Here is a 22,591-nt window from a genome sequence, read left to right as displayed (position 1 = left end):
TTCTCCAAGGAGCTCCCGTGTCACGTGACCTTGCCACGCCACGCTCTCCACTGGATCTTTGCTGCTGAGACTTGGTGGGGCACGAGGTGGGGGGTAGTTGTGACTCTTGAGTGAAAGCAGGGCGGAGGTGTCTGTCCAGTGTCCATAGGTGCCCGCATCCTAATTCTAACTGCTCTGACGTGCCCACCTGCCCAGGCCGGGCACACAGCTCCCCAGCCAGGCCGGGAGAGAAGGCCCTGGGGTGGGCAGAGTGTCCTGGCCTGCCCTGCCTGGCTGGTGGGACAAAGGGCTCCTTGGGGCCCTAACGGAGGTCGTGGGGCACGGAATGGGGTCCATGCAGCAGCAGGGGACGTGGCCAGCAAGAGGCTGGGGGTGTGCTGGGTACGGGTGGCTAAGGGGGGATGGACATCGCTCAGGGGAGGGGACAGGGAGAGAGGCCCCTGTGTTTTCCTGGTCCGAAGGTCTCCAGTCTTCCTGGGTTACTGCCTCCTTCAGGCCTGGGAGGGGCCGTCCCAGGCCACCTGAGAGGGCACGCGGCAGCCAGCGGGCCTGGCCTGTGAGTCCCCGCTGTGGCCGGTGAGGCCTGAGGCACAGGGGTGGCAGGAGGCTGTCGCAACGGCGGGGGCCGAACGTCGCTGGACTCAGCCAGCCAGGCGGCCATCTGGCCCGGGAGCTGCCTCGAGGCCCCGCCCTGCAGCTGCTGCGGAGACCAGGCAGCCCGGGCCTCGGGCCCCTGAGTCCTGCCTGAGGGCCGGCAGCTGCAGGAGGTGACAGGGCCGCAGGACCCTTAGCTCTAGGACGGGCAGGTGGCCACCCTCCCCGGAGGCCGGTACAGCAGTTTTTGTGGCCAACATCTGCCTCAGGGGCTCCTGAGTGGCCCCAGCCTCAGCCAGGGCAGTGACATTCAGCTTGGTGGGGGGACGGGCGGGAGGTGTTCTAGAGGAGAGGGGCTCTGCCTGCCCTCCGGAGGCCAGAGGGCGCTGGGCCTGCCCGCAGAGGCTCTGGCCACAGGGCCGGCTCCCAGCTATGCTGCAGGGAAGGGCTGTGGGGCTCACCGCCTGGACACGGGCCAGGCCGAGGAGGCCTGACCACCGCGGAGACACTCCTGGCCCAGGCGCTGTCTGTCTTCTGATGGCGAGGATGGCTGCGGGTCACCACAGGACCCAGGAGAGGGCGCCCTCCCGGGCCCCCAGTGCCCCCCTGGAGGCCACCAGGGCTTCCCTGCCTTCTCCTTGGCATTGCCAACCCAGGATGGGGGGTGGGTGCAGAGGAAAGCCCTCCTGGAGGAATGGTGGGTGGGGGCCAGGGGGATGGTCTCAGAGGGGGCTCAAGGGGAGGGTTTGGGGGCAAGTGCTTGTCAGGCGCCCCAGCAGCCCAGACCGGTCAGGTCTTTCCCCTGGCCCCTGCAGACGGGGGCCTGGGGGTGGACATTCAGCACTGGGACAGCTGGCTGGGGCAGGAGGGTGGGGGTGTCGAGGGTAGAAGCCCAGAGGTTTGCGTCCTCTGTCGGAGGAGCGAGTGTCCCTGGTCCTTCTTTTTCAGCCCCGAGAGGAAGGGACGGAGCCCCAGGGTCAGCTGTGGACGCTGTCCTGGGTGCTCAGCTGCTTCTACCCTGACCCAGATGAAGTGTCTATACCCCACCCCTCCCAACCAGGCTAAGACTGATTCTGGAGGAAGAACAAAAATGTCTTCCTCCTCCCCAAATACACACCAACACCAGGAAGGTAGCCCACAAGCCTTCCTTAAGCGAAGGGATTGCAGTCGACTTGGAGGCCTGGGGGTGGGGGAGGGGCGGCTGTTGGAAGAGCTTGTGCTCCGCAGGGCCCAGGGAGGGGTCGGTGGGGGGTTGTCTGCAGTGTCTTGCTGGCCCCTTCGCTGGCCCCCAGTGCCCCACGAGTGCCCGGGACCCCCGAGGACATCAGGGAGGGCCCCGGGCTGCCTCAAGCTGTCACAGCCCTTTTCTGGAGCCCGCCTTCTTGCACCCCCTCTGGGTGTCTATACCGACTCAGGGGGGGAATCCCTCCAGGCCAGGTGTACTGAATGACGCCCCTCCCCTGGGCCCTGTGGCCCACTTTTCTCTTGGTCCCCACGTTGAGCTCCCTATTCACTTTTGTAGCTGCCAGATGTCTGTGTGTGCCTTCTGGGGAGGGGCGCTTCTGGAAGACCCCCGCCAGGGATGAGGGCCCGGACCCCATGTCACTCCAGGGCTCGGCCCAGGGCCAGACCCAAGCAAGCCTTCAGCCCACAGACAGATGACTGCCCACCTTCCAGCTAGCCTCCTGCACGCCCCCCACCCCCACCCAAGGGGCCTGCGCTAGGCAGGGGCCTTGGACTGGGTCTGTTAGGCCCACCGTGGCCCCGGAGCCCCCGGCTTCCCAGCTTGGGGCATATTCTAAAAGTCAGACTAACCCACACTCCAGCCCTGCTCCCGCCGGAGGGAGGCAGAAAGCCGGCCCTGTTAACAAGGTCGGGGCCGGACTGGGCCGAGAAGTGCAGGCTCCCGGACAAGACTCGGAAACTGAGGCCAGGGAGGCCGCGGCCCGGACATAGTCCCCGGGGCGGGGCGGGAGAGCCCGGGCTCCGCCAGCGGCCCGGCCCGGCCCCAGGGCCTCCCGCCGCGCGCTCCCGCTCCCCGCGGAGGGGGCGCCCCGGGCGGCGGAGGCGGATGTGGGCGGGCGGCCGGGCGGGGCGGGCGCGGGGCGGGGAGAGGGCGGGCCGGCGGGGCTGAGCGCGGCGGGCGGGCGGCCGGCCCAGCGCAGCCGCGCAGCCAGCGCATCCCGAGGAGCAAGCCGGCGGCCGCGCACGAGCTCCGGGCCCGGCGGCGCGCGAGGCCCGCCCGAGCAGCGCCCGCCGCGGCCTCCAGCCCGGCCCCGGCCGGCCGGCCCGCGGGGATGCGGAGCAGCGGGCGCCGGAGGCCGCGGCCCGGCTAGGCCCGCGCTCTCGTCGGACGCGGCGCCCGGTGAGTCCCCGCCCGCCCGCCGCCCGCCGCCGGGGCCCGGATTTCCTCCCCGCGGCCGGGCCGCTTTGTTCGTGGCCGCCCGGGCCGGGGCGCGGGCCGCGCGCGGCCGGAATGGTGGCGCGGGAGCAGGAAGTGGCCGAGCGCGGCCTGGGCGGGGAGGGCGCGGGCCGGGCGGGCGGCGGGGTGGCGGGCCTCCGGCCCCGGCCTCCCGCATGACCTTGGGGAAGCGGCTCCGGCGGGCGAGGCCCGGGCCGGGGCGGAGGGGTGCGGCCGCGCGCCGGGGGGCCGGGGCCGGGGGTCCGTGGCGGCCGAGGGCTCCCGGGGCACCCGGCCAGCGGGGGCCCGGCGCACACTGGGTGCTCGGGGGCCCGGGGAAAAGACTCGACCCGGCTCTCGTTCAAGTTTGTGGGTGGGCCCTTGGAAGGGACTTCATTTTCCCATGGACAAAAAGTTGTCCGTGGTGGCTGGGTGCCCAGGCCCTCCCACAAAGGACTGCAGCCTTCCTGGGCCCTGAGACTGGTCCCGGAGCTGGGTGGGTTCCGCAGTGCTGCCCACCCATCCCAGAGGCTGGGGCTCCTGGCCCAGGTTGGGGGGCTCCTGGGGCAGCTGGCGAACTTGGTGGGTGGGATTGGGTCCCGGCAGAGCTGGGGTTGTGGGCCTGTGCTCTGTGGCCGGCGGAGCCCCCCTCCCACTCCCGACGTTCACCCCTGGCCCCCTCCCACCTTGCTCAGGCCACTCCTGGCTGCCCTGGACCTCTGCTCCAAGTGAAGAGTGGGGTGCGTTGGTGGGGCTTGGTCCCCTCCCCCCCAGCTGAACATCTAGTTCATAAACCGGTGTTCTGGATGCCAAGGGAGGGGGCCTTTCAGAGCAGAGATTGTTATTTTTTTGGAAGGTCGTGACTTGAACAGTCATAGCAGTAATTCAGCTTCGTGGTGAAGGCGCTGGCAGGACCGAAGCCGCGGAAGCAGAGGTGCCCTCCCAGCCGCCCGCCCGTCAGAGGCGGCCCAGGCCCCGGCTCGGTGTACACCTCTCTGCACAGGCACATCGCCCTGTGTGTGCGCAGATATATTTTTACACGCGGGGCTCTCGACAGCTGTTTGGCCCTGTCAGCAGCAGACCCGCTTGGCCCCGTGGGGGTGGGGTCCCGGCCAGAGGTCTTTGAGTCCAGCCCTCTGCCTCCAGGCCACGCCCACTGGAGTGTCACCAGAGCCCCCTGTGCCTGCCAGGCCGGCTCTGAGCCCCATCGCTGGTGGTCCCTCCTCCGCTCTTCCTCACCACGCCTGCCCATGGGCCCACTGAGGGGGCCGGAGAGCGGCTTCCCTGTCCTTATGTCAGGCGCAAAGCAGTGAGTGGGTCCCCCTGCCCTTCCAGGTTTAGCCCAGGATGAACAGTGCACAGCGGCTTTCTCCAGGAGCCGAGTAAGGTGGGCTGTGGGAAATGCACATAGGAAGTGTGTATAGGAAGAGTGTATATGTACGTATATACCATGGCGGAGGTACTTAGGGGTCTCTGCCCAGCCTGAGGGTCCCAGAGAGGAGTCTTTTCAGACCTGCCTTCATGAGTGCCTGACTGGAACGGTAGCAGAGGACTGCTCATGGGGAGAATGCTGTTTCCCAGGATGCCCGGAACTGGTGATGTGGGCACTGGGTTTTGAGGGGTGCCTAGGAGTTCGTCCAGCAGGGGAGCAGCGGGGTGGGCCACACAGTATCAATGGCCAAAGTGTCTGCTCACGAGGAGGCTGCTGGTGGGCCTCCGGAGGGCGGGTGCCGGGCCCCTGTGTTTGTACAGTCCCCCCTCCCCGATTAGTTGCCTCCTGAATGCTGTAATTATGGGTCTGTAACCACCCTGGACGGGGTGCTCCTCACAGACAGGACTCGTCTGAACCTCTCTTTGTCCCCAGTGCCCAGTGCCGAGCCTGGCAAAACCAGAGATGCCTGGTCCATGTTGGCCGAATGAATGAACCGGATTCAGGCCGGCGGGGGCGCTGAGGTTTAGGAGGGGCCTGGGGTGGGTGTGTGAGGGGTTTCGTGTCACCCTGGAGGGCTCCGGCTCGTCTGCAGCAGCCGCCTGCACGCCTGGCCCTGCCTTCTCCACGCTGGAACTCCTCTCCTTCCCGGTCTGGGGCTGAGAGGAGGCGGCCTGGGTTCTGCTCGGGAACCCCCGCCTCGGGACAGGAGCACCATGGACGGGGAGACCTGGGTGCCCTCGCCAAGGGATTGGGGAGGGCAGGCGGTGTGGGCCGAAGCAGTCAGGGGGACTGCCTGGAAGAGAGGGCCTCCACTGGGTTGGCAGGTTAGGGAGGCTGGGATATACCACGGGGGGTCTTTTGGGGACAGGAGTCATTCGTACAAAGGTCAGGGGAGGTAGGGATGGTCAGAGAGGGGGACAGTGAGCTCTGAGGGCTTTGGGGTGCGGGAGGGGTGGTGGCAGGGGGGCTTACAGCCCGGGTGGGGGAGCCGTGTGAGTGACTTGGGATCTGGAGCCAGGGTGGGAAGGCCGTGTGGGGGGTGGCGGCGGCTTGAAGGCTAAGGGGGACAGGTCATGTGGGAGGGTGCGCCTGGGCTGAGACCCCGGGCGCCACGGGTCTTTTGGGCGCACCTGAAACTCCGAGGAGTGTTCCTGGGCCCAGCTCCGCCTCATGCTTCCCTTTGCTTCTTCCAGAGGCTGTCGGCGGCCCCCTGGGCGCGGGGTGGACCCCGCTGAGAGGCGCGAGAGTGAGGTCTGGGCCGCGTAGGCCCACGGGAGCCGCAGCAGCATGAACGACGTGGCCATCGTGAAGGAGGGCTGGCTCCACAAGCGAGGTCAGTCTCTGCGGGCCGGCCCGGCTGAGGGCCCTGAGCTGGGCCTGTGGCTCCTCGGGGGCTGGGGGCGGTCTGGGCTGTGGCTGCTGGACCTGCGGGGCCTCCCTGGACTCTGGGAGCAGCCCAGGGGCGGTTCCAGGGCCCAGCGTCCCCGAGGCCTGGGGAACACAAGCCCCGCAGGGCCTCCCGGGTGGGAACACACACCCCAGGCCGGTGTACAGCCGCCTGGCCGAGGCTGCGGGCGGGGAGAACCACCCGCTTTCCTGGAAGGCAGTGAGGACTGGGGCCCATCCAAGGCCTGGCGCGCTGGCGGCCCAGGGCACTGCCTGAGGGCTCCTGAGGGCAGGGCAGGGCTGGCGGGCCTGGCCCAGGGCCAGTCTTGGCCGGGCTCTGGGCGGGAGGGGGCTCCGCACTGCCTGGGGCCCGGCGTGGGGCGGGCTTGCGCTGGTGCTGCCAGGCTGCCTGGCCTGCCCCCCGCCCAGCCTGCCCCCTGCTCGCCCATGTGCCCCTGTGCCCAGGGAGGGGCTCTCGGGAAGCCGGTGGGATGGAGCTTGGTCCCGGGCGCCTCACCTTGCAGCCCTGTCTGCCTCACTGCCTTCTGTCCCGGAGAGGCTGGACAGGCGGCCGGGGGGCTGGACAGGCTTGGTGTCGAGGTGTCTGAGGCATCCGGGCAGGTCATGTTCTCCTGCTCCAGGCCGGGGGTTGGCTAGTCACCACCCGCTCCCCCAGCTTCCCCTTCCTGCAGACCGGCTCCCTCCCAGAGCTCTGGCCACTCCACACTAGCTAGCCACTAGCCCCCCACCCCTCATGCACGCCCTCCGGGGATGCTGTCCCCTCCCCACCTCAGGACCCCACAGGCCGCTGGGAGGCGGACCTCGGCACAGGTGGGCACCTGGGGAGCCGCCCCGCAGAGCAGGCTGGGAAGCACAGGGGAGACGAGACGCTGGGCGCTGCAGGGGCGCGAAGCCGGGGGTCACGGATGTGGTTAGCATGAGCTTTCAGAGCTCGCTCCGGCAGCGGCCAGGGGCACGGTGCTCGGCCTTTGGACGGAGGTGGGGCGGCTGCAGGGGCCTGTGGTCCGTGGCCAGCCCCCCCCTCCGCCAGGGCTTCCTGCAGCGGCCGGCCGTCTGGGTCCCCTCCGCCAGAGCTGACCCTTTCCTGGTCCCCGCCCCCCAGCACGTGCCGCCCTGTCTCCTCACCTCGTCGCCCTCTTTGGGGTCAGGGCTGAGACTGCCCTGAGTCCCTGTCCTGCCCTCTGCACCTGGCGGCAGTACAGACACATCCCGGGGTCCAGGGCCTCTGAATCCTTGGCAAGCGTTTGTCGACTGACCAGGGACTGACCTGGGAGGTGTCCGGGGTCAGGGCTGCCGGGGCCCTTGGCCCAGCTCCTGGGGGTCCACTGGCCAGCCCGGTTCGGGTAGAAGCGCCCCTCTGCTGCCTGGGTGAGTCTGAGAGGGCCCTTCAGGGTGTGTGCCTTCCGGAGGGGCGGGGGGTGTCCAGGCAGCGCCCCGTCACCGTGTCGGTCTCCACACGGGCAAGTGCGTCGCGTCCTCAGGCCTTGGTGTCCCCGTCTGTACGGGGGGAGCGGGGGGAGCAGGGGGGGCGGGCCCCCGGCCCCCGGGCGGAGCGCAGCCAGCCACAGGCCTGACAGGTCCTGCGTCCGCACTGCCTCTGGCCCACGTGCCCTCCGGCCGGTGTGTGGTGTGGCGGGGCGCTCTGGCCGCTGTGGCCCAGGAGGGGCCGTGCCACATAGGAGGTGCCCCGGGTCCATGCCCACGGCGCCCCCCAGTGCCCCCGGGGGACCCTTGTGTCACCACCGTCTTGTTCTCTACGTCCACGCGTCTTCCACAAATCTGTTCTCCCCCTGAGTACAGGCTCTCCCTGTGTGCTGCACTTTGGGGTGGAAGGGCAAAAGGGGCGGAGATCACGGCCGGGGTGGGGGGATCAAGGATGACCCCGATTTGGGGCTGGAGGGCTGTGGCGGTGCAGTTTCTCAGGCCACGGGGGACTCGTGTTTCTGTCCCGGGGGGTTACCTCCTGGGGGTCCGCAGGCGGGCGGCTGTGCACGTCCAGCCCCTCGGACTGGCTGGAAGGGGGCGCTGTCAGCTGCTCCTGTGTGCTCCCCCCGTCCCAGAAGCCCTGCCCTGTCCCCACCTCTCAGGACCGGCTGGAGGAGGACGCCGAGGCCCCCCGTGGGGCGGCTCTGTGGAGTGGGGGCCCGGGGCCGGGAGTGGCGGGAGGCCCCACCTTCCCCACCCCAGCCCCGCCGCCAGGGGCCTGATTCTGAGTGGGGGGCTCTGACTGTCCCCCAGCTCCTCACAGACCCCCGAGTGCCCCACGGTGCCTCTTGTTACGGAGGTCGGGGGGCTGCTGCGGGCCTGCGCCGCCCGCTGTGCTGTCTGCCCTGTGTCCAGCCCCGGGCCGGTGGGCAAAGGGCAGCGGCCCTTTAGGGACCAAGCAGAGAGCTGAGGGGTGGGTGGCCAGGGTCCGTGTAGGACAGACCCCTGGGTCTGGCTCCTCCCCTGCCCTTCAGGGACTGCATCGCTGACAACGCGTGCTCTGGCCCAGAGCAGCCAAGCAGGCAGAGGAGAGCCCGCCTGGCGGCCAGCGTCCGTCTCTGCCCTGCAGCACCCAGGCGTGGCCTCCGGGCCTCCGCATCCCCAGGCGTCCCGGGGAGCATGCGGCCAAGCTGCTAGGGGCTGGGAAGGACGAAGGTTGGGCCAAGTGGGGCTGCAGGGACTGCGGGTAGGTCTCCTGAGAGACACCTGCACGTCCCGAGTACGAGTGGGTGTCCCAGAGCAGGCTGACTTCCTGAGCAAAATGGGATGCCCCAAGTGGCGGGCAGACACCCCCAGCCATGGTGGACACCCCGAGTGGCGGGCAGTTGCTTCTCAGCTCCAGCCACGGGTGCTGGGGAATGGTGGGCTCATTGTGGCTCACAAAGGCCACTTTGCAAAGATTGGGTCTTTTATGTGCATTGTCCTGAGTTTTCAAGGTGGACCATTGAAAAAACAAGCCCTCCTCCAGGAGGCAGTCTGCCTGGACTTGGCCTGCAGTCCAGGAGGAGCCCCCACGCCACGGCCTGGCAGGCAGGGGCAGAGAGGCAGGTGGAGAGCCGGCCTGGGGGCACGGGGTACCCTGCCCTTCCTGGGTCTAGCCCCCCACTCCCCCAGTGAGGTCCGCCTGGTGGGGCCCCGTGTTCCTCGGGCTCGGGGTGGGGGGGCTGGTCCCGGGGGCGCCTCAGGCCTGCCTCTGCCCCGACCCCAGCCCGTGGCTGGCCTGGACCTTCCCCTGGTCCAGGCCCTTGCCAGCTCACTGAGCTGCCTCAGGCCTCCTGGTGGGGAGTGGGCTTCTGGGCCGCACTGCCTCCTCCCCCGCCCCACCCCCGGCCTGGCTGGTTCCTGCTTCTGGCCCCCGCCCTGGGCTTCACCGGCTCCCTCCGCTGGCTCTGGGCCGGAGAGAGGGTGGGCCCACGTGCTGACACCCTCCCACCCACTGCAGGCCTGAGCTTCTCACGGGGCGGGGCTCTGAGGGTGCAGCCCAGCTCCCCTCGAGGAGGCCGCAGTTCTGCTGGCCAGAACACGGGGCTCGTGAGACCCCCAGGGGAGGGGGGCCGCTGCCTGTGCCGCGCCCAGGCTGGAAAGGGCCCCCGGGCTCCGTGTCTCTGGCCCAGCCAGGCGCGTCCAGCTTCCCTCCGGGTCTCGCCGCGGGGGCCGTGGCTTTGGCCCGGGTGGTCCCCTTGGGCCTCTCTGAGCAGACGGCCAACCCCAAGGGTGGGAGCCGGCGCCTGGGCGGGGCCGTTCCTGGAGGGCGCCCCCAGCCTGCGGGTGGTGACCCGGGCCGGGGCGTGTGGCTGAGGCTGAGGCCCGCGGGCCGGTGTGGGGCCGAGTTTCCTGTTTTGTGAGCGGGCTGAATTTTCCCTTCAAAACAAACAACAAAAGAGGAAGCTCGGGCGTCCTTGCGCTGGGGGTAAGGGGTCATCCCCGCCTCAGCCCCGGGTCCCTAGACTCAGACGCTGCCTCTGTCTGCTTCCTGGCCCTGCGCTGGCGAGCGGGGAGGGCCCTGGCCCCTGGGAGCACGGCGTGTGCCCTACGGGGTCGGGGAGGGCGTCCTGCCCACTGCAGTCCTCGGGGCAGCCTGGGCCGGGTCGTGCCAGGCCAGTTCCTAGAAGTGTGGTGGGGGTGCGGGCGTCCCCCCGGCCAGGCTCACGGCCAGCAGCCTCCCCGGGAGCCTCGCGTGACTGCTCCCGCGGGGTGGGTGCCCTCGGTGTCTGCCCGTGCGCCTCCTCCCGGGCGGGCTCCCCCCCGGACCTGGCCCCCCAGCCGCTTGGCAGAGGGCCCCGGGCTCCGGCCCGCGTGCGCCCCATGCGGCCACGCCTTCCCTGCCTTCCCGCCTGCGTCACGCGGCTCCCTAACCGTCAGAAATAACAGACTCCTGTCTCAGGAATGTTGGAGTCGATGGGGGCGCTGGTTACGTGTGCCGTTGCTCTTGCCAACCCTGGGGCTGTGGGCTGGGGTCCCCGGGGTGCTGGGTGTGCGCCCAGGGCTGAGCTCCCTGAATCCTGGGCTTTGCCCGCGGGGCCCGCCGGCCCCGAGGCCTCAGCGGGGTCCCCACAGGGTCGGGGCCCCCACACGGGGCCGGTCTCTCAGAGGAGCCCTCTGGCCACGAGGACCTGCTGCTCTGCCCCGGGCTGGGGTGTTGGGTGCGTGGGGAACCTGAGTAGGGGCTCTGAGGAGCTTGGAGGGGACGGGGCTAGGGCGGGCGTGGCCAGGCGTGGGGACGGTGCTGTCTGCTGACCACAAAGGGGGCGCGTGCCCCAGCCCTGCCGCCACCCCCGGCTGGCCCGCTGCGACGGGCTCCACGCTGGGGAGCGGTCGGGGGCGGGCGGCCAGGTGGCAGGGGCCCCGACCTGTCCCCAGGTCCCTGACCCCTCTGCCATGTGGGCGGTGCTCTCTCCGGGGGGCGTTGGTGCTCGGAGCCCCTTGGCCGTGGGGAGGCTGGGCTTGCTTAGACGCCCCCTCTGAGCACCTGGGCCGGCGGGCCGGGGGCCGTGGGCACAGGGCGGGCCCAGCTGCCCCCCACCTGCCCCCCCGGAAGCCATGCTTCCTGCCTGTTCACTCCCCTCTCCTGCCCCGGGGAGCCTGGCAGCTTCCTGGGTTTGGTTGGGTCCATCCTGGGCTCTTGGCTCAGGGGTGAGAGGTGTGTCCCTAGGGAAATGTTCTGGAAACCCAGCACGTGCGTGCATGTGATTGGGTGGCCCTGCCCGAGGGCCGGGGCCTGTGACCCATAGGCCAGCAGCTGAAGGAGGAAGCTGTGGAGTGACAGGCCCGCGGGCTGCCCTGCCCCCTCCCGTCCCGAAAGCATAGGCCCCCAGACGCCCCTGTGGCCGTTCGGCGGGTGACGTGGGTGAGGGTTGTCGGCCGCTGGGGGACAGGGAGACGAGAGCCGGGGCTGTGGGCTGGGCAGGGGGCGCCGTGTCCCGGGCAGAGGCCCCAGGACGGAGCCGGGGTGGTGGGGGGCTCAGGGCGGGCCGGGGTCAGGGCAGCCACTTTCTCTGGCTTGTGCAGTGGGTGACGTGTGGTGCCCAGGGCGGAGGCGGGGTTTTCGGAGAGGGTGGCCAGGCGGGTGAACGTCCAGGCCGGGCGGGCATGCAGGCGGGGCAGGGGTGGGTCATGGTTGGCGAGAGGCCCCGAGGCCGGCGCTGCCCTGGGACAGCGGGAGGCGGGAGGGCAGCCCCCAGGGCCTTCTTCTCTGTCTCGGTGTGGGGGGCCCAGCGTGCCCCCTGACGGCACCCCTGTCTCCCACCCCGCCTCCCCGCGTTCCTCTGCAGTCCATGCGCCTTGGGCCCTGCCCGCTCAATGTCAGAACCAGAGACCTCACGGCGTCTCAGCGTCCAGGAGCGGGCCCGGCCCGGCAGCGGGACCTTGACTCTGGCCCCAAGCTGCCTCTCTGTGACTTCGAGAGCCCTTGTCTTGGGCCTCGGATTCCCCCGAGAGCGGCTGGTCATGGGGCTCCCCCTTCTCTGCCTGTGGGCCGCCGGGGAAGGCTCAGGGCCCATGTGGGGGCGCGCCCTCCCCCACCATCGCCTCTGCTGGGCCGGGGCTGGACACCCGTCCTCTCCGCTCCTCCGAACTGCCCATTCTGCCCCCAGGAGGACCTCGTGAGCGCCGCGTCCCCAGGAGCAAGGCTCCGGCGGTGTGGTTTGTGCGGCAGCCCCAGGCCCCGCTGGGGTGGGCTGTGCCCCCGCCCTGGCACCGCCCTCAGCGTGTGCTGACCGTCCGTGGCTGGGTGTCCTGCCGGGGGGACGGGACCTGGGGATGTGGGGACGTGACCGGGTGCGGGCCGGGCTGGCTGGCACGCGGTAGCTGTCACTGGCCGATGGGTGTGGGGCGGGGGCACCGTGCGGGGGCCGCCGTCAGCTGGCGCCTGCTCCCCGGGCCTGCTGGGGCTCGCTCCGCTCTGGCGGAACAGCGCGGTGCCGCCTGGCCCCCTGCCAGCCGCCGCCTGCCACCCACCACTGCCGTGGCAACACGTTCATCCAGCAATCTCCCGAGAGCTGGGGACTCAGGACCGCTCGGGGGCTCAGGCCCGTGCGGGGGGCTTGGGGTGGGGCTCAAAGTGGCCGAGACCCCCAGCGGGGGAGGTTGTACCTGCAGCTGGCCTGGGTACTGGGAGGCTGCGCGCTGCGTCCCCGCGGCCCACAGCTCGGGTCTCGGCCTCTGGGTCTCCTGCCCGGGCACCCTGACCCACAGCGCTCTGGGACTCACACTGGGAGACGTGCTGGGGGATGTGGGGGGCTGGCCGTCAGCCTGCGTCCGTCCTGTCCCTGAGCCGGTCCCCGGCCCGGCTATGGGAGGCCAGCGATGCTGGAGAGGAACCCCCCCTTCCTTGGGGGTCCTGTAGCTGGGGGATGAGCTGGCGTGGTGGAAGGTCCCCCTTGGCAGACCTTACTTGGGGACACTGGGAGGCCCTGGGCAGGCAGGAGAGAAGGGGGCCCTGCCCTGGGCTTCCCCGTCTGTCCCCAGCACGGGCTGCGTGCGTCTGTCCTGCTGTCCCCCCAACTGTCGGCGGCCCCCAAGTGTCACAGCCAAGAGGACGGCGCGCCGTGGCCAGGCCCTGGGCCAGCAGCCCGCCACGTCCTGTCTGTGCCGAGCTCATTCAGATGCAGGTCGCAGCTGGCGGCCCCCGAGTGACCGCCTGGCTGGACGTCTGCAGGCGGGAGCGTCCCAGAGACTGTAGAACGGGGTCTGTGTGTCTCCGAGCCTCGGCCCTGGCCTCCCCCCGCCATCCCCGCGCTGCAGCAGGGCTCCTGCCCCTGCTCCGGGGGTCTGTGTGCCCGCTGCTGGGGGCCCGAGGCAGGTGCGGGGAGAGGTCGCCTCCTCCTCTGGCTGTCGCCTCCACTGTGGGCTGCCTGGCCCCCCGCTGCCCACCCCAGCCCTGCCCTGGTCGGGTCCCAGAGCCCACGCGGCCCTGGCGGTGGGCTTGTGGGGGAAGAGTGGGCAGGGGGTGGCGGGGCCCACGGTTGGGGGCGCGGCGGGGTCTGAGGCCCAGGCTGGGGCATGGGGCGGCCTGCCGGCGGCCCGCATGGGGCGCGGCACTGGGGGCCCACGCTGGGCGCGGTGGGGGCGGCAGCATTTGGTGAATGAAGATGGATCTGAGGGCTGCTCGGATGCGGCGCGCATCGCTCTCCCCGCGCACTTAGCGTCCCGGGGAGCGGCAGCTGGCGGGACGGGAGGCTCTCCATCAGGGGCCGACAGCTCCAGACTGGCACGCAGGCGGGTGGGGCGGGCGGCGGGCGGGTGGTGGGCGGCCCCCAGCCAGCTCGGCACCCCCCCGCCCTCCTCCCCCATTGCTGGCACAGGCTGTCGAGGGGGCCCCAGCCCTGGGACAGGAAGCACCGTGCCGGCCACCTCCCCTGGGATTTGGGTCTCAGGACTGGGTGGGTACCCTGCTAAATGCTGCCGGGGTGGGGGCAGGTCACCGGCCACCTCCTGGGCCCTCCCAGGTGGGTCAGCAGTGTCTGGGTCTGGAGGAGACCCCTACCTATGATCCCTGGAGGAGGGCGGGGAGCGGCTGCAAGGCCCTCGCATGCCCCAGAGGCCTGGGGTGGGGGTGGGCCGGGGCGGAGGAGCTGGCGAGGGGAGGGGGTCTGGGTCCTGCCCGGCCTCCAGGTGGCCGCGTCCAGGAAAGCCTGGCCCCCTCCCCTCCACCGCCCGGTGGCCCTCTGCCAACGTGGGCGCCTAATTAGTAAGTTCTCTGCTGTCGTTCAAACTCCTTGCTCGGCAAAATGGAAATGAAACGTTTTTTCTGGGTGTCAGTATGAAAAATGGCAGTCGCTGGGACGTCACAGAGGACATCTGCTCTGGTTCTCTGGCACGAGTGCCCGTGTGTGGCTGATGCTGCAGAACTTGGGGGGAAACTTTCCTAGGGACCTGGGTGACCTGTGGGTGGGACGCAGGGCCTTCTGGGCCTGGCTTCACGACAGCACGCTGGGACCCCCGGATGGCAGGAGGGTCATCACATGGGCAGGGGCTTCTGCTCCGAGTGCCCACCCTGGGGGCCTGCTGAGGGTGGGCTCGCGTCTGCCAGGCAAGCCCGGGTGTGGTGCCGGCCGCTCGGCGCTGGACGCCAGACTCCTGGAGGGCCCTTAGGACTAGGCCGGCCTCCATCAGGTCCAGGCCCCCACCTGAACCCCTTTCCAACACAGGCCAGGGTGGGCTCTCCATCAGAGGTGGGCGCTCTCCCACAGCAAGCCCTGCCCTCCTGGCCTGCCCTCCACCCTCGGGTATCGGGGTCCATGCCTGGCCTGGCCCTCAACCCCAGGGACGAGGGTGTGCGGGCCCCGTGGCCCAGCCTCATGCACGCCTGCCGCATCCACAGGTGAGTACATCAAGACCTGGAGGCCGCGTTACTTCCTCCTAAAGAACGATGGCACCTTCATCGGCTACAAGGAGCGGCCGCAGGACCTGGAGCAGCGAGAGTCGCCCCTCAACAACTTCTCCGTGGCCCGTAAGTGCGTGGCGGCCGGGGCAGGGGTCCCCACGCGCCTGCAGCCCCTCGTGGGCCCCCCCAGCCTCGGCGTCTGGGCCGCCAGCCCCAGGGAACTGATAGTGGCCGGTTTTGGCTGCGGGGGTCTCTGAGCCAACGCCCGGGGCTTGTTGGGGGCGGAGTGCTCCCCACCCGCCCCAGAGGTGCAACGGGCCTCCTAGGGCTTCTCCCCAAGGCCCGGACCCGAGGCAGGCCGGCGCGCACCAGCTTCGGGGACCTCTGCCAGCCAGGCACAGGTTCTCAGAGGCCCCAGCCCCGTGTGGGCGTGTGTGCCCACCTCAGCGGGGCGCGGGCTGGGTGGGTGCGGCACTGCTGGCCTGGGCGCCTCAGGAGGCTCAATGGACGGGCACGTTTTCTAAAGCAAGTGCTACCGTGGCCTTGTGTACCTGCAGGGGGATGGCAGGTATGACCCCACCTGTGGTGGGGGACCCAGGCGTGAGGATGGGTGGCCAGGCAGGGCCTCCAGCTCAGGGTGCTGTGCCCAGGGCTGGCCCGGGACACAGGCCTGGTGGGTGGGTGAGTGATGACTTGTTAACTGGCAGACCCGGGGCCCGCCCACCTGCTGTTGGGGTGCAGAGCACGGTCCCGGTCCCATCCCTGGCTCCCTTGTAAGCCCCCCACACTCCGGCTGGCTCCACCCTCGCTGCTGGGAGCCCGGGGTCCGCCAGCTCCCCCACCACGCATCAGACCGGGGTTCTGGTGCAGGATGGGGGGGCGTGTAGCACCGTGGCCCATGCCCCAGCCTCTGTGCCTGCAGATCCCCAGGGGGGGGCCAGCCTGGTCCCTTGGTTGTCCTGCCCCCCCCCCCGCCCCCCGCTGCTGTACCTGGCCCCGTCCACGCTGCAGGGGAGGCCTGGCCGACACACCCCACCCCAGGGCTTCCAGTGGGGGAAGCAGAGGCCCTGCCTCCGACGAGGCCCTGGCTGGGGGCTCCTGGGGTGCTTTACCAGGGCTTGGCTCCCCTGAGCCCTGAACCCTCCTCACAGGCCCCTCAGGCTTCTGCAAAGCAGGTAGAACAGCGGCGGGGGAGGGTGCGGGGAGGAGGCAGATACCCGTCCTGGCAGCCCCGTGGCCACGCGTCTGGGCTCCCCACGGGGCCCCCTGGGCTGGGCTGGGGGCTTCGGGCCTGGAAAGGATGCTCCAAGGGGCGGCTGCCACCTCATGGGGGAGGAGGTCCCTCGGGAATGTTCCCCGACCCCAGCGCAGGGGAGTGTGGGGGCTGTCGGGATACACAGGGGAGGTGGGCACCACCCAGAGGGGCTTCCAGCAGCAGGTGGGGCAGGGGCCTTGAGCCAGGCCTTAGGCCAGCAGCAGCAGGAGCTCTGGAGCAGAACCGAGAGGGAGGGGCTGGGCGGCTCTGCAGGGGCCTCTGCAGCAGGGGCTGTTCACTCGGGAGGGATTCCCGGGGTGGGGGGTGAGAAGTCAGGCCCTGGATGGGTCAGCCGCCTGGGTCTTGGGGACTCCTGGTGGTCTCTGATGGGCTGAGCGAGCTGGAGGCGGGGTGTGTGGACCCAGCAGGCTGCCGCACAGGTTTTCCTCCCTCTCCTGCCGCGGGCAGACGTGGGCCCCCAGCACCCTCCCTCCCAGCCCCCCGCCCTGGTCCCCAGCCTGGCAGACTGTTCCTTGCTTCCTTGCACTCGGCTGAGCCTGGCGGGGCCCCTCGCGGTTGCCAGGGCCTAGACACTGGAATGTCGGAGGCCCCTGCGCTGGCCCCAGGCCCCCTCCTGCCTCGCACAGGCCGGGCTGGAACCCAGCCCCTCTCTGGGCCCCGGGCACACCCACAGCTCCTTTGCTGCAGGTGTGAGTGCGTTTGGGGCACGCGTGCTCCAGATGTTCATGCGCTCCCAGGCCTGCCAGCCTCTTTCTGCCTCTGCGTGCACGCGGGGGTCCGGGCAGCAGTGCGGGGAGGCTGCAGCCCAGGTGGCCTCAGGGGTGGGCAGGCAGCCGCTCCAGAGGGTGAGTCATTACGAGCCTCCGTCCCTGGCCTGGCCCTGCACTGAGACAGGGCGGGGAGCCCGCTGGTCCTCTTGCGGCTGGGAAAGCGGTGGGACGTTCCTGCTCGGGAAGCTGGGGAGCTGCTCTCCCATGAGGCCTCCTCCCCGCTGGCCCGTCCTCAGGCCCCCCAAGGCCCCCCACCCTCCTACTGGTTGAGGGCCACGTCCTGGGCAGCTGGGGAGCTCAGAGACCAAAGGACAGACCATGCAGATGTATCCGCCCAGCCACAGACACCCCCTCGGGGGCACCGCCTAGCTCTCAGCAGGGTCCCAGCTGGAAGGGGCGCTTTGGCCCCCTTGTACGGGGAGGGAGACTGAGGCTTGGAGAGGTCTGGCCTGCGGCGGGTGGGCCAGGACACTGTGCAGACAGGTGCTTCCTGCCCCTAGAATGCCAGCTGATGAAGACGGAGCGGCCGCGGCCCAACACCTTCATTATCCGCTGCCTGCAGTGGACCACAGTCATCGAGCGCACGTTCCACGTGGAGACTCCCGAGGAGCGGTAGGAGTGTGGGCGCGGCGCCGGGGAGGCCCCGGGCCCCGGGCAGAGCTGGGGGCCTCACCTGAGCCTCCCACAGGGAGGAGTGGACCACCGCCATCCAGACGGTGGCGGACGGGCTCAAGAGGCAGGAGGAGGAGACGATGGACTTCCGGTCGGGCTCGCCCGGTGAGAGCTCAGGGGCCGAGGAGATGGAGGTGTCGCTGGCCAAGCCCAAGCACCGTGTGGTGAGCCCCAGCCCTGCCCGGGGCCCTGCGGGCACAGCCCCCACACCCCCCTCCCAGCCCCTGCACGGGAGCAGGGGAGAACGCTGGGTGCAGGAAGGCCTGGGTACTGTTAGCCTGTCCCCCAAGCCCCAGGGTTCCCAGTCGGGGCACACAGCTCTGCAATCTCCCTTGAGCCCTGGACTCCCAAGGACCCCCCCCCCCCCCCACTGCCCCAGCCTCACTGTGCTCGGCCCCAAGGCTGCCCGCGGAGGCCGCAGGCCCCCTTGGCACTGTTGGGCCGCCAGCAGTCGCTGTGCTGCCCCCTGACCCTCGTGCCTGCACACTGCCCTCAGACCATGAATGAGTTTGAGTACCTGAAGCTGCTGGGCAAAGGCACCTTTGGGAAGGTGATCCTGGTGAAGGAGAAGGCCACAGGCCGCTACTACGCCATGAAGATCCTGAAGAAGGAGGTCATCGTGGCTAAGGTAGGGGCTGGGGCTGGGGGTGAGGGGCCAGGCGGGGCTGGGCAGGTGGCTGAGCGAGGCCTGTCTTCCAGGACGAGGTGGCCCACACGCTCACGGAGAACCGCGTTCTCCAGAACTCCCGGCACCCGTTCCTGACAGTGAGTGCCCCCCCGTGCCCCTGGGCCCCCCCCGGGGGGGTGGGGCGGCTGGTGTGGACTCGCAGCGCTGGGAACCCCAGCCCATGCTCCCTGCCAGCCCGGCAGGCTCAGAGCTTGGCCAATGGTGGGCAGGCCTGCGGGAGGGGCAGACAGCGGTGCTAGGTGCGGGGCGCGCGGGTGCACAGAGTGGGTAGCGGCTCCAGCTTCTGTCCTGCTAAGACCCCGGGAAGCCGCACTCCCCATGCCCACCCTTCTGCACGGCCTTCCTGTGCTTCTCCTGGGAGGCTCACGGCAGGCAGTCCCTGTCCTGGGGGAACTCGGCCCAGGAGGGATGTATGGAAAACCCCCAGCCCTCACCAGGCCTGGCTGGCTGTGCTCCCAGGTCAGCAGTCAGGCAACCAGGCCAGCCCCCGGGGTCTCGTCCGTCCAGGGACCACTGTGCTCAGCACAGGGGAGGGAGCTGAGGAGCGGTCGGGGAGCGGTCGGACGGCTGCTGCTTAGAAGCGTTAGGCTAGGCATTAAGAGCAGGCATTGTTTGTCCCAGACTTACTCATGAGCGTGGCTTTGCGTCATCCGCTTCATTTTCCCCTTCCCCTCTGTCTTGCCAGAGGATTGTGAGGAAAAGGCCAGGCTTTGTCACACCCTTTACCCTCCATTGGGTTGAGTACTGGCCACCTCAAGTCCTGCAGAGATCCGGACTTGCCCTCCCTCCGGTTGCCCGCTGGCTCTCCCTGGGGATGGGGGATGTAGCAGAGCATGGGGGAGAGTCTCCCGTCTGTATCTTCATGAGCCAGCGGGCCATCCCATCAGAAGCCTTTCTTTTGAAGTGGGGCTGCCTGTGGTTTGACGCATGAGAGCCAGTGGGTCGTGTCCTGCCAGGGAATCTCCACGTGGTCACTGGACCTGCAGCTGCTGGTCCTCGGGCGTGGCCTTTGGGGCAGCTGGGGGGTCCCCCACTCCACAGGGCAGACGCCCTGCCCAGCCAAGGGCCGGGTTCCAGCTCTGCTTCTCTTGCAGGCCCTGAAGTACTCCTTCCAGACCCACGACCGCCTGTGCTTCGTCATGGAGTACGCCAACGGGGGCGAGGTAGGGCCCTGCCCCGGGGCGGCCCTCTCTGAGCCCCGGGTGTTCGGGGCGGGGTGGGGGGGGGCAACCTTCCCCACTCCCCATCAGGTTAGGGTCTCCGCCCCGCGGCCCTGGCTGAGGTTGCTGGCCCCACTCAGGCTTCTCGTCCCGCAGCTCTTCTTCCACCTGTCCCGGGAGCGGGTGTTTCCCGAGGACCGGGCCCGCTTCTACGGCGCGGAGATCGTGTCGGCCCTGGATTACCTGCACTCGGAGAAGAACGTGGTGTACAGGGACCTCAAGGTGGGCGGGGCCGGGGGCGGGGGGCAGGGCTTGGGAAGCGAGTCGGGGCGGGGGCCAGGAGTGGGGGGCGGGGCTTGGGAAGTGATCCGGGGGCGGAGCGGGGGCGGGGCTTGGGAAGCCAGTCGGGGCGGGGCCGGGAGTGGGGGGCGGGGCTTGGGAAGCGATCCGGGGGCGGGGCCGGGAGTGGGGGCGGGGCTTGGGTAGTGAGCTGGGGGCGGGGCCTGGAGTGGGGCGGGGCTTGGGTGTGGGGAGGCGAACTGGGGCGGGGCCAGGGAGCACGGTAGGGAGTGGAGGGGGAGGGGAGTCAGGGCGGGGCTGGGGAAGGGGGAGGGGAGCGGAGGCGGGGCGCGCGGCGCCAGGTGGCCGGGAGGCGGGCTGAGCTGGGGGCCCACTTCCGCAGCTGGAGAACCTCATGCTGGACAAGGACGGGCACATCAAGATCACCGACTTTGGACTGTGCAAGGAGGGCATCAAGGACGGTGCCACCATGAAGACTTTCTGCGGGACCCCCGAGTACCTGGCCCCTGAGGTGCGCACTGCCGCGCCCTCGTTCCCGGGTCCCGCCTGTTCCCTCTCCCGCCCCCAGGCCCTCATGTTTCCTGTGCCCTCTGAGCCCGTGCCCTGCACCCCCAGGTGCTGGAGGACAACGACTACGGCCGGGCGGTGGACTGGTGGGGGCTGGGCGTGGTCATGTACGAGATGATGTGCGGCCGCCTGCCCTTCTACAACCAGGACCACGAGAAGCTCTTCGAGCTCATCCTCATGGAGGAGATCCGCTTCCCCCGCACACTCAGCCCGGAGGCCAAGTCCCTGCTCTCGGGGCTTCTCAAGAAGGACCCCAAGCAGCGGCTTGGTGGGGGCTCAGAGGACGCCAAGGAGATCATGCAGCACCGATTCTTCGCCAGCATCGTGTGGCAGGATGTGTACGAGAAGAAGCTCAGCCCGCCCTTCAAGCCTCAGGTCACGTCTGAGACGGACACCAGGTATTTTGACGAGGAGTTCACGGCCCAGATGATCACCATCACGCCACCCGACCAAGACGACAGCATGGAGGGGCTGGACAGCGAGCGGAGGCCCCACTTCCCCCAGTTCTCCTACTCGGCCAGCGGCACGGCCTGAGGGGCCCACCGGGCCGAGCTCAGGACACCGCCGCGGGCAGCCACGTGCTCCAGAGGACGCTTCGGAGGATTGGGAGGAAGCCTCACATGGAGGATCTGTATTTAATGTTTTTTATTTCTGGATGTGTTTGGATGGAACCACGCCACCCTCCAACACGGATGGGGAGGTGCCCCATGCTGTGGGCAGGGCCGCCCGCACTGGGGGCAGAGTGCCCCTGGCTGGCCAGCTCTGGAGGAAGACGTTCTGCGGTTTCTCTTAATTTATTCATCCAGTTCTCCAGACGCGGCCTCGGCCTTCGGAACAATTAGATTCCTGTAGGAAAACGAGGACTTCTGCAGCCGCGTGCACATGGGTCCCCATGGGCCCTGCGTGTGGCCCCTCCGTCCGTCCGTCCGTCTGGCCAGCTGTCCCCGGCTGCCTCTGTCTCCCCCAGCCCCACAGCCCTGGAAGCTGTCTGACTGTGGGGTGCTGGCCCAGCCCCCTTCTCGCTCTGGGAGGGGCTGAGTGGAGGCTGCAGGAGGGCGGCCCCCAGGATCGGGCCGGCTGGGGCTCTGGTGAGATAGAGGGGCCGGGTGCCACCTGTTGCTGTCTGTGCGTCCTGGGGTTTCTGATCTCAGGAGAAAGCCCTCCCTGCGCCCCTTTCCCACTGGGACCGTCTCCCCGATGGCTCCCCCGGTAGCACTTGTCCTTCTAGAAGCTTCACTCCCGCTGTTGCCCCGGCCCTGCCCGACGCCCTCTGCAGGGGCCATCGCTGCACCCAGTACGCCTCCCGGCCAGACGCTGCGCTGCACCAAGGCGTTTTTTTATACTCAACTTTAGTATTTTTACTATTATGAGACTTTCCCTCCAAATTCTTCAATAAAAATTGCTTTTCAACTCTGGCTCGGCTCGTTTCGCTGGGTGGCTGGCCCCCTCGCAGGGCGGACCTGGCCTTCCTGCACCCAAGGCATCCTGCCTGGAGGCCTGGGGACGACTCATGAGGGGTGTCCCTTACCCGCCTCTGGCAGGATTCACTTGGGGGGTCGGGCGGAATGCCTTGGCTGCCTCTGTGCCCACGGCTTCACCCCAGCCCCACACCTCAAGCAGGCCACCCAGACTGCACAGCTGTCTGCGCAGCAGCACCACCCATGCAGCAGAGCTGGCCATCAGGATGGACCGAGACCTTGCAGGGCCTACTGCTGGCTAGGATAGACACTCCAGCCACCGCCAGGCCCTGGGACCCGAGAGGCCCAGAGGACAGCCTGCCGGGGGTCACACGGCAAGCCTGGGACAGCTGGGAGGGGGCCCAGGGTGTCCAAGCGGCCCAGCGGGACAAGTCTCGGGCGCCACCTGGTGGGCGCAGAGAGAAGCTGGCCGCGCCGCGCCGGCCTCCGGGCGGGACCATCCGGCACCTGCGGGGAGGGGCGGGGCCTCGGCTCTCCCCTCTAGTGGACTCCGCCCCGAAGGTGTGGGCTGGACGTCCACGGGGGCTGGCGCCTGGGCCTGGGGACGGGGTCGCAGCCGTCTCTCCTCCAGGCTCCGGGGCAGGTGGCCCTGGCAAGGCATTCCTTGGGGTGGGGGGGCTGCCCGCTTGTGCTGGACGGGGTGCCTGAGAGGAGTGTGAGGTGCTGGAGGTCAGTCCAGGCCTGGGGGTGCCTCTGCTGCTGCTGCTAAGTCGTTTCAGTCATGTCCGACTCTGTGCGACCCCATAGTCGGCAGCCCACCAGGCTCCGCCATCCCTGGGATTCTCCAGGCAAGAACACTGGAGTGGGTTGCCATTTCCTCCTCCAATGCATGAGAGTGAAAAGTGAAAGTGAAGTCGCTCAGTCATGTCTGACTTCTTCATGACCCCATGGACTGCAGCCTACCAGGCTCCTCCGTCCAGGGGATTTTCAAAGCAAGAGTACTGGAGTGCGTTGCCGTTGCCTTCTCCTGGGGGTGTCTCTGGAGCCGCCCAGTTCTCTGGGGGTCCCTTAGGGCCCAGTTCTGACAGGCTCTCAGC

The 22,591-nt window shown here is 69.4% G+C and overlaps 1 protein-coding gene across 1 annotated transcript; it reads left to right on the top strand.

The window, feature by feature from the left end:
• Positions 1-2,734: 2,734 nt before the first annotated feature.
• AKT1 (AKT serine/threonine kinase 1) lies at positions 2,735-21,491 on the top strand. The gene is made up of 11 exons (XM_043489979.1): positions 2,735-2,959; positions 5,621-5,760; positions 14,641-14,769; positions 17,190-17,301; positions 17,378-17,525; positions 17,858-17,989; positions 18,061-18,126; positions 19,144-19,212; positions 19,366-19,491; positions 19,892-20,020; positions 20,125-21,491. The coding sequence occupies exons 2-11, from the start codon at positions 5,715-5,717 to the stop codon at positions 20,608-20,610; spliced, it is 1,443 nt and encodes a 480-aa protein (XP_043345914.1). The 5' UTR covers positions 2,735-2,959; positions 5,621-5,714; the 3' UTR covers positions 20,611-21,491.
• Positions 21,492-22,591: the final 1,100 nt, after the last annotated feature.

The sequence above is a fragment of the Cervus canadensis genome, chromosome 17 (genome assembly GCF_019320065.1).
Source record: "Cervus canadensis isolate Bull #8, Minnesota chromosome 17, ASM1932006v1, whole genome shotgun sequence".
In the NCBI taxonomy this organism is placed as follows: Eukaryota; Metazoa; Chordata; class Mammalia; order Artiodactyla; family Cervidae; genus Cervus; species Cervus canadensis.
The sequence above is the reverse complement of the archived record's forward strand: the minus strand, read 5'-3'. Positions and strand labels throughout refer to the sequence as shown.

Excerpts from the sequence above, each read along its gene's own strand:
- AKT1 (XM_043489979.1), top strand. The coding sequence starts at position 5,715 with ATGAACGACGTGGCCATCGTGAAGGAGGGCTGGCTCCACAAGCGAG. Across the intron at positions 17,526-17,857 it reads CCAAGCCCAAGCACCGTGTG|ACCATGAATGAGTTTGAGTA; the intron begins GTGAGCCCCAGC and ends CACTGCCCTCAG. Across the intron at positions 17,990-18,060 it reads AGGAGGTCATCGTGGCTAAG|GACGAGGTGGCCCACACGCT; the intron begins GTAGGGGCTGGG and ends CCTGTCTTCCAG.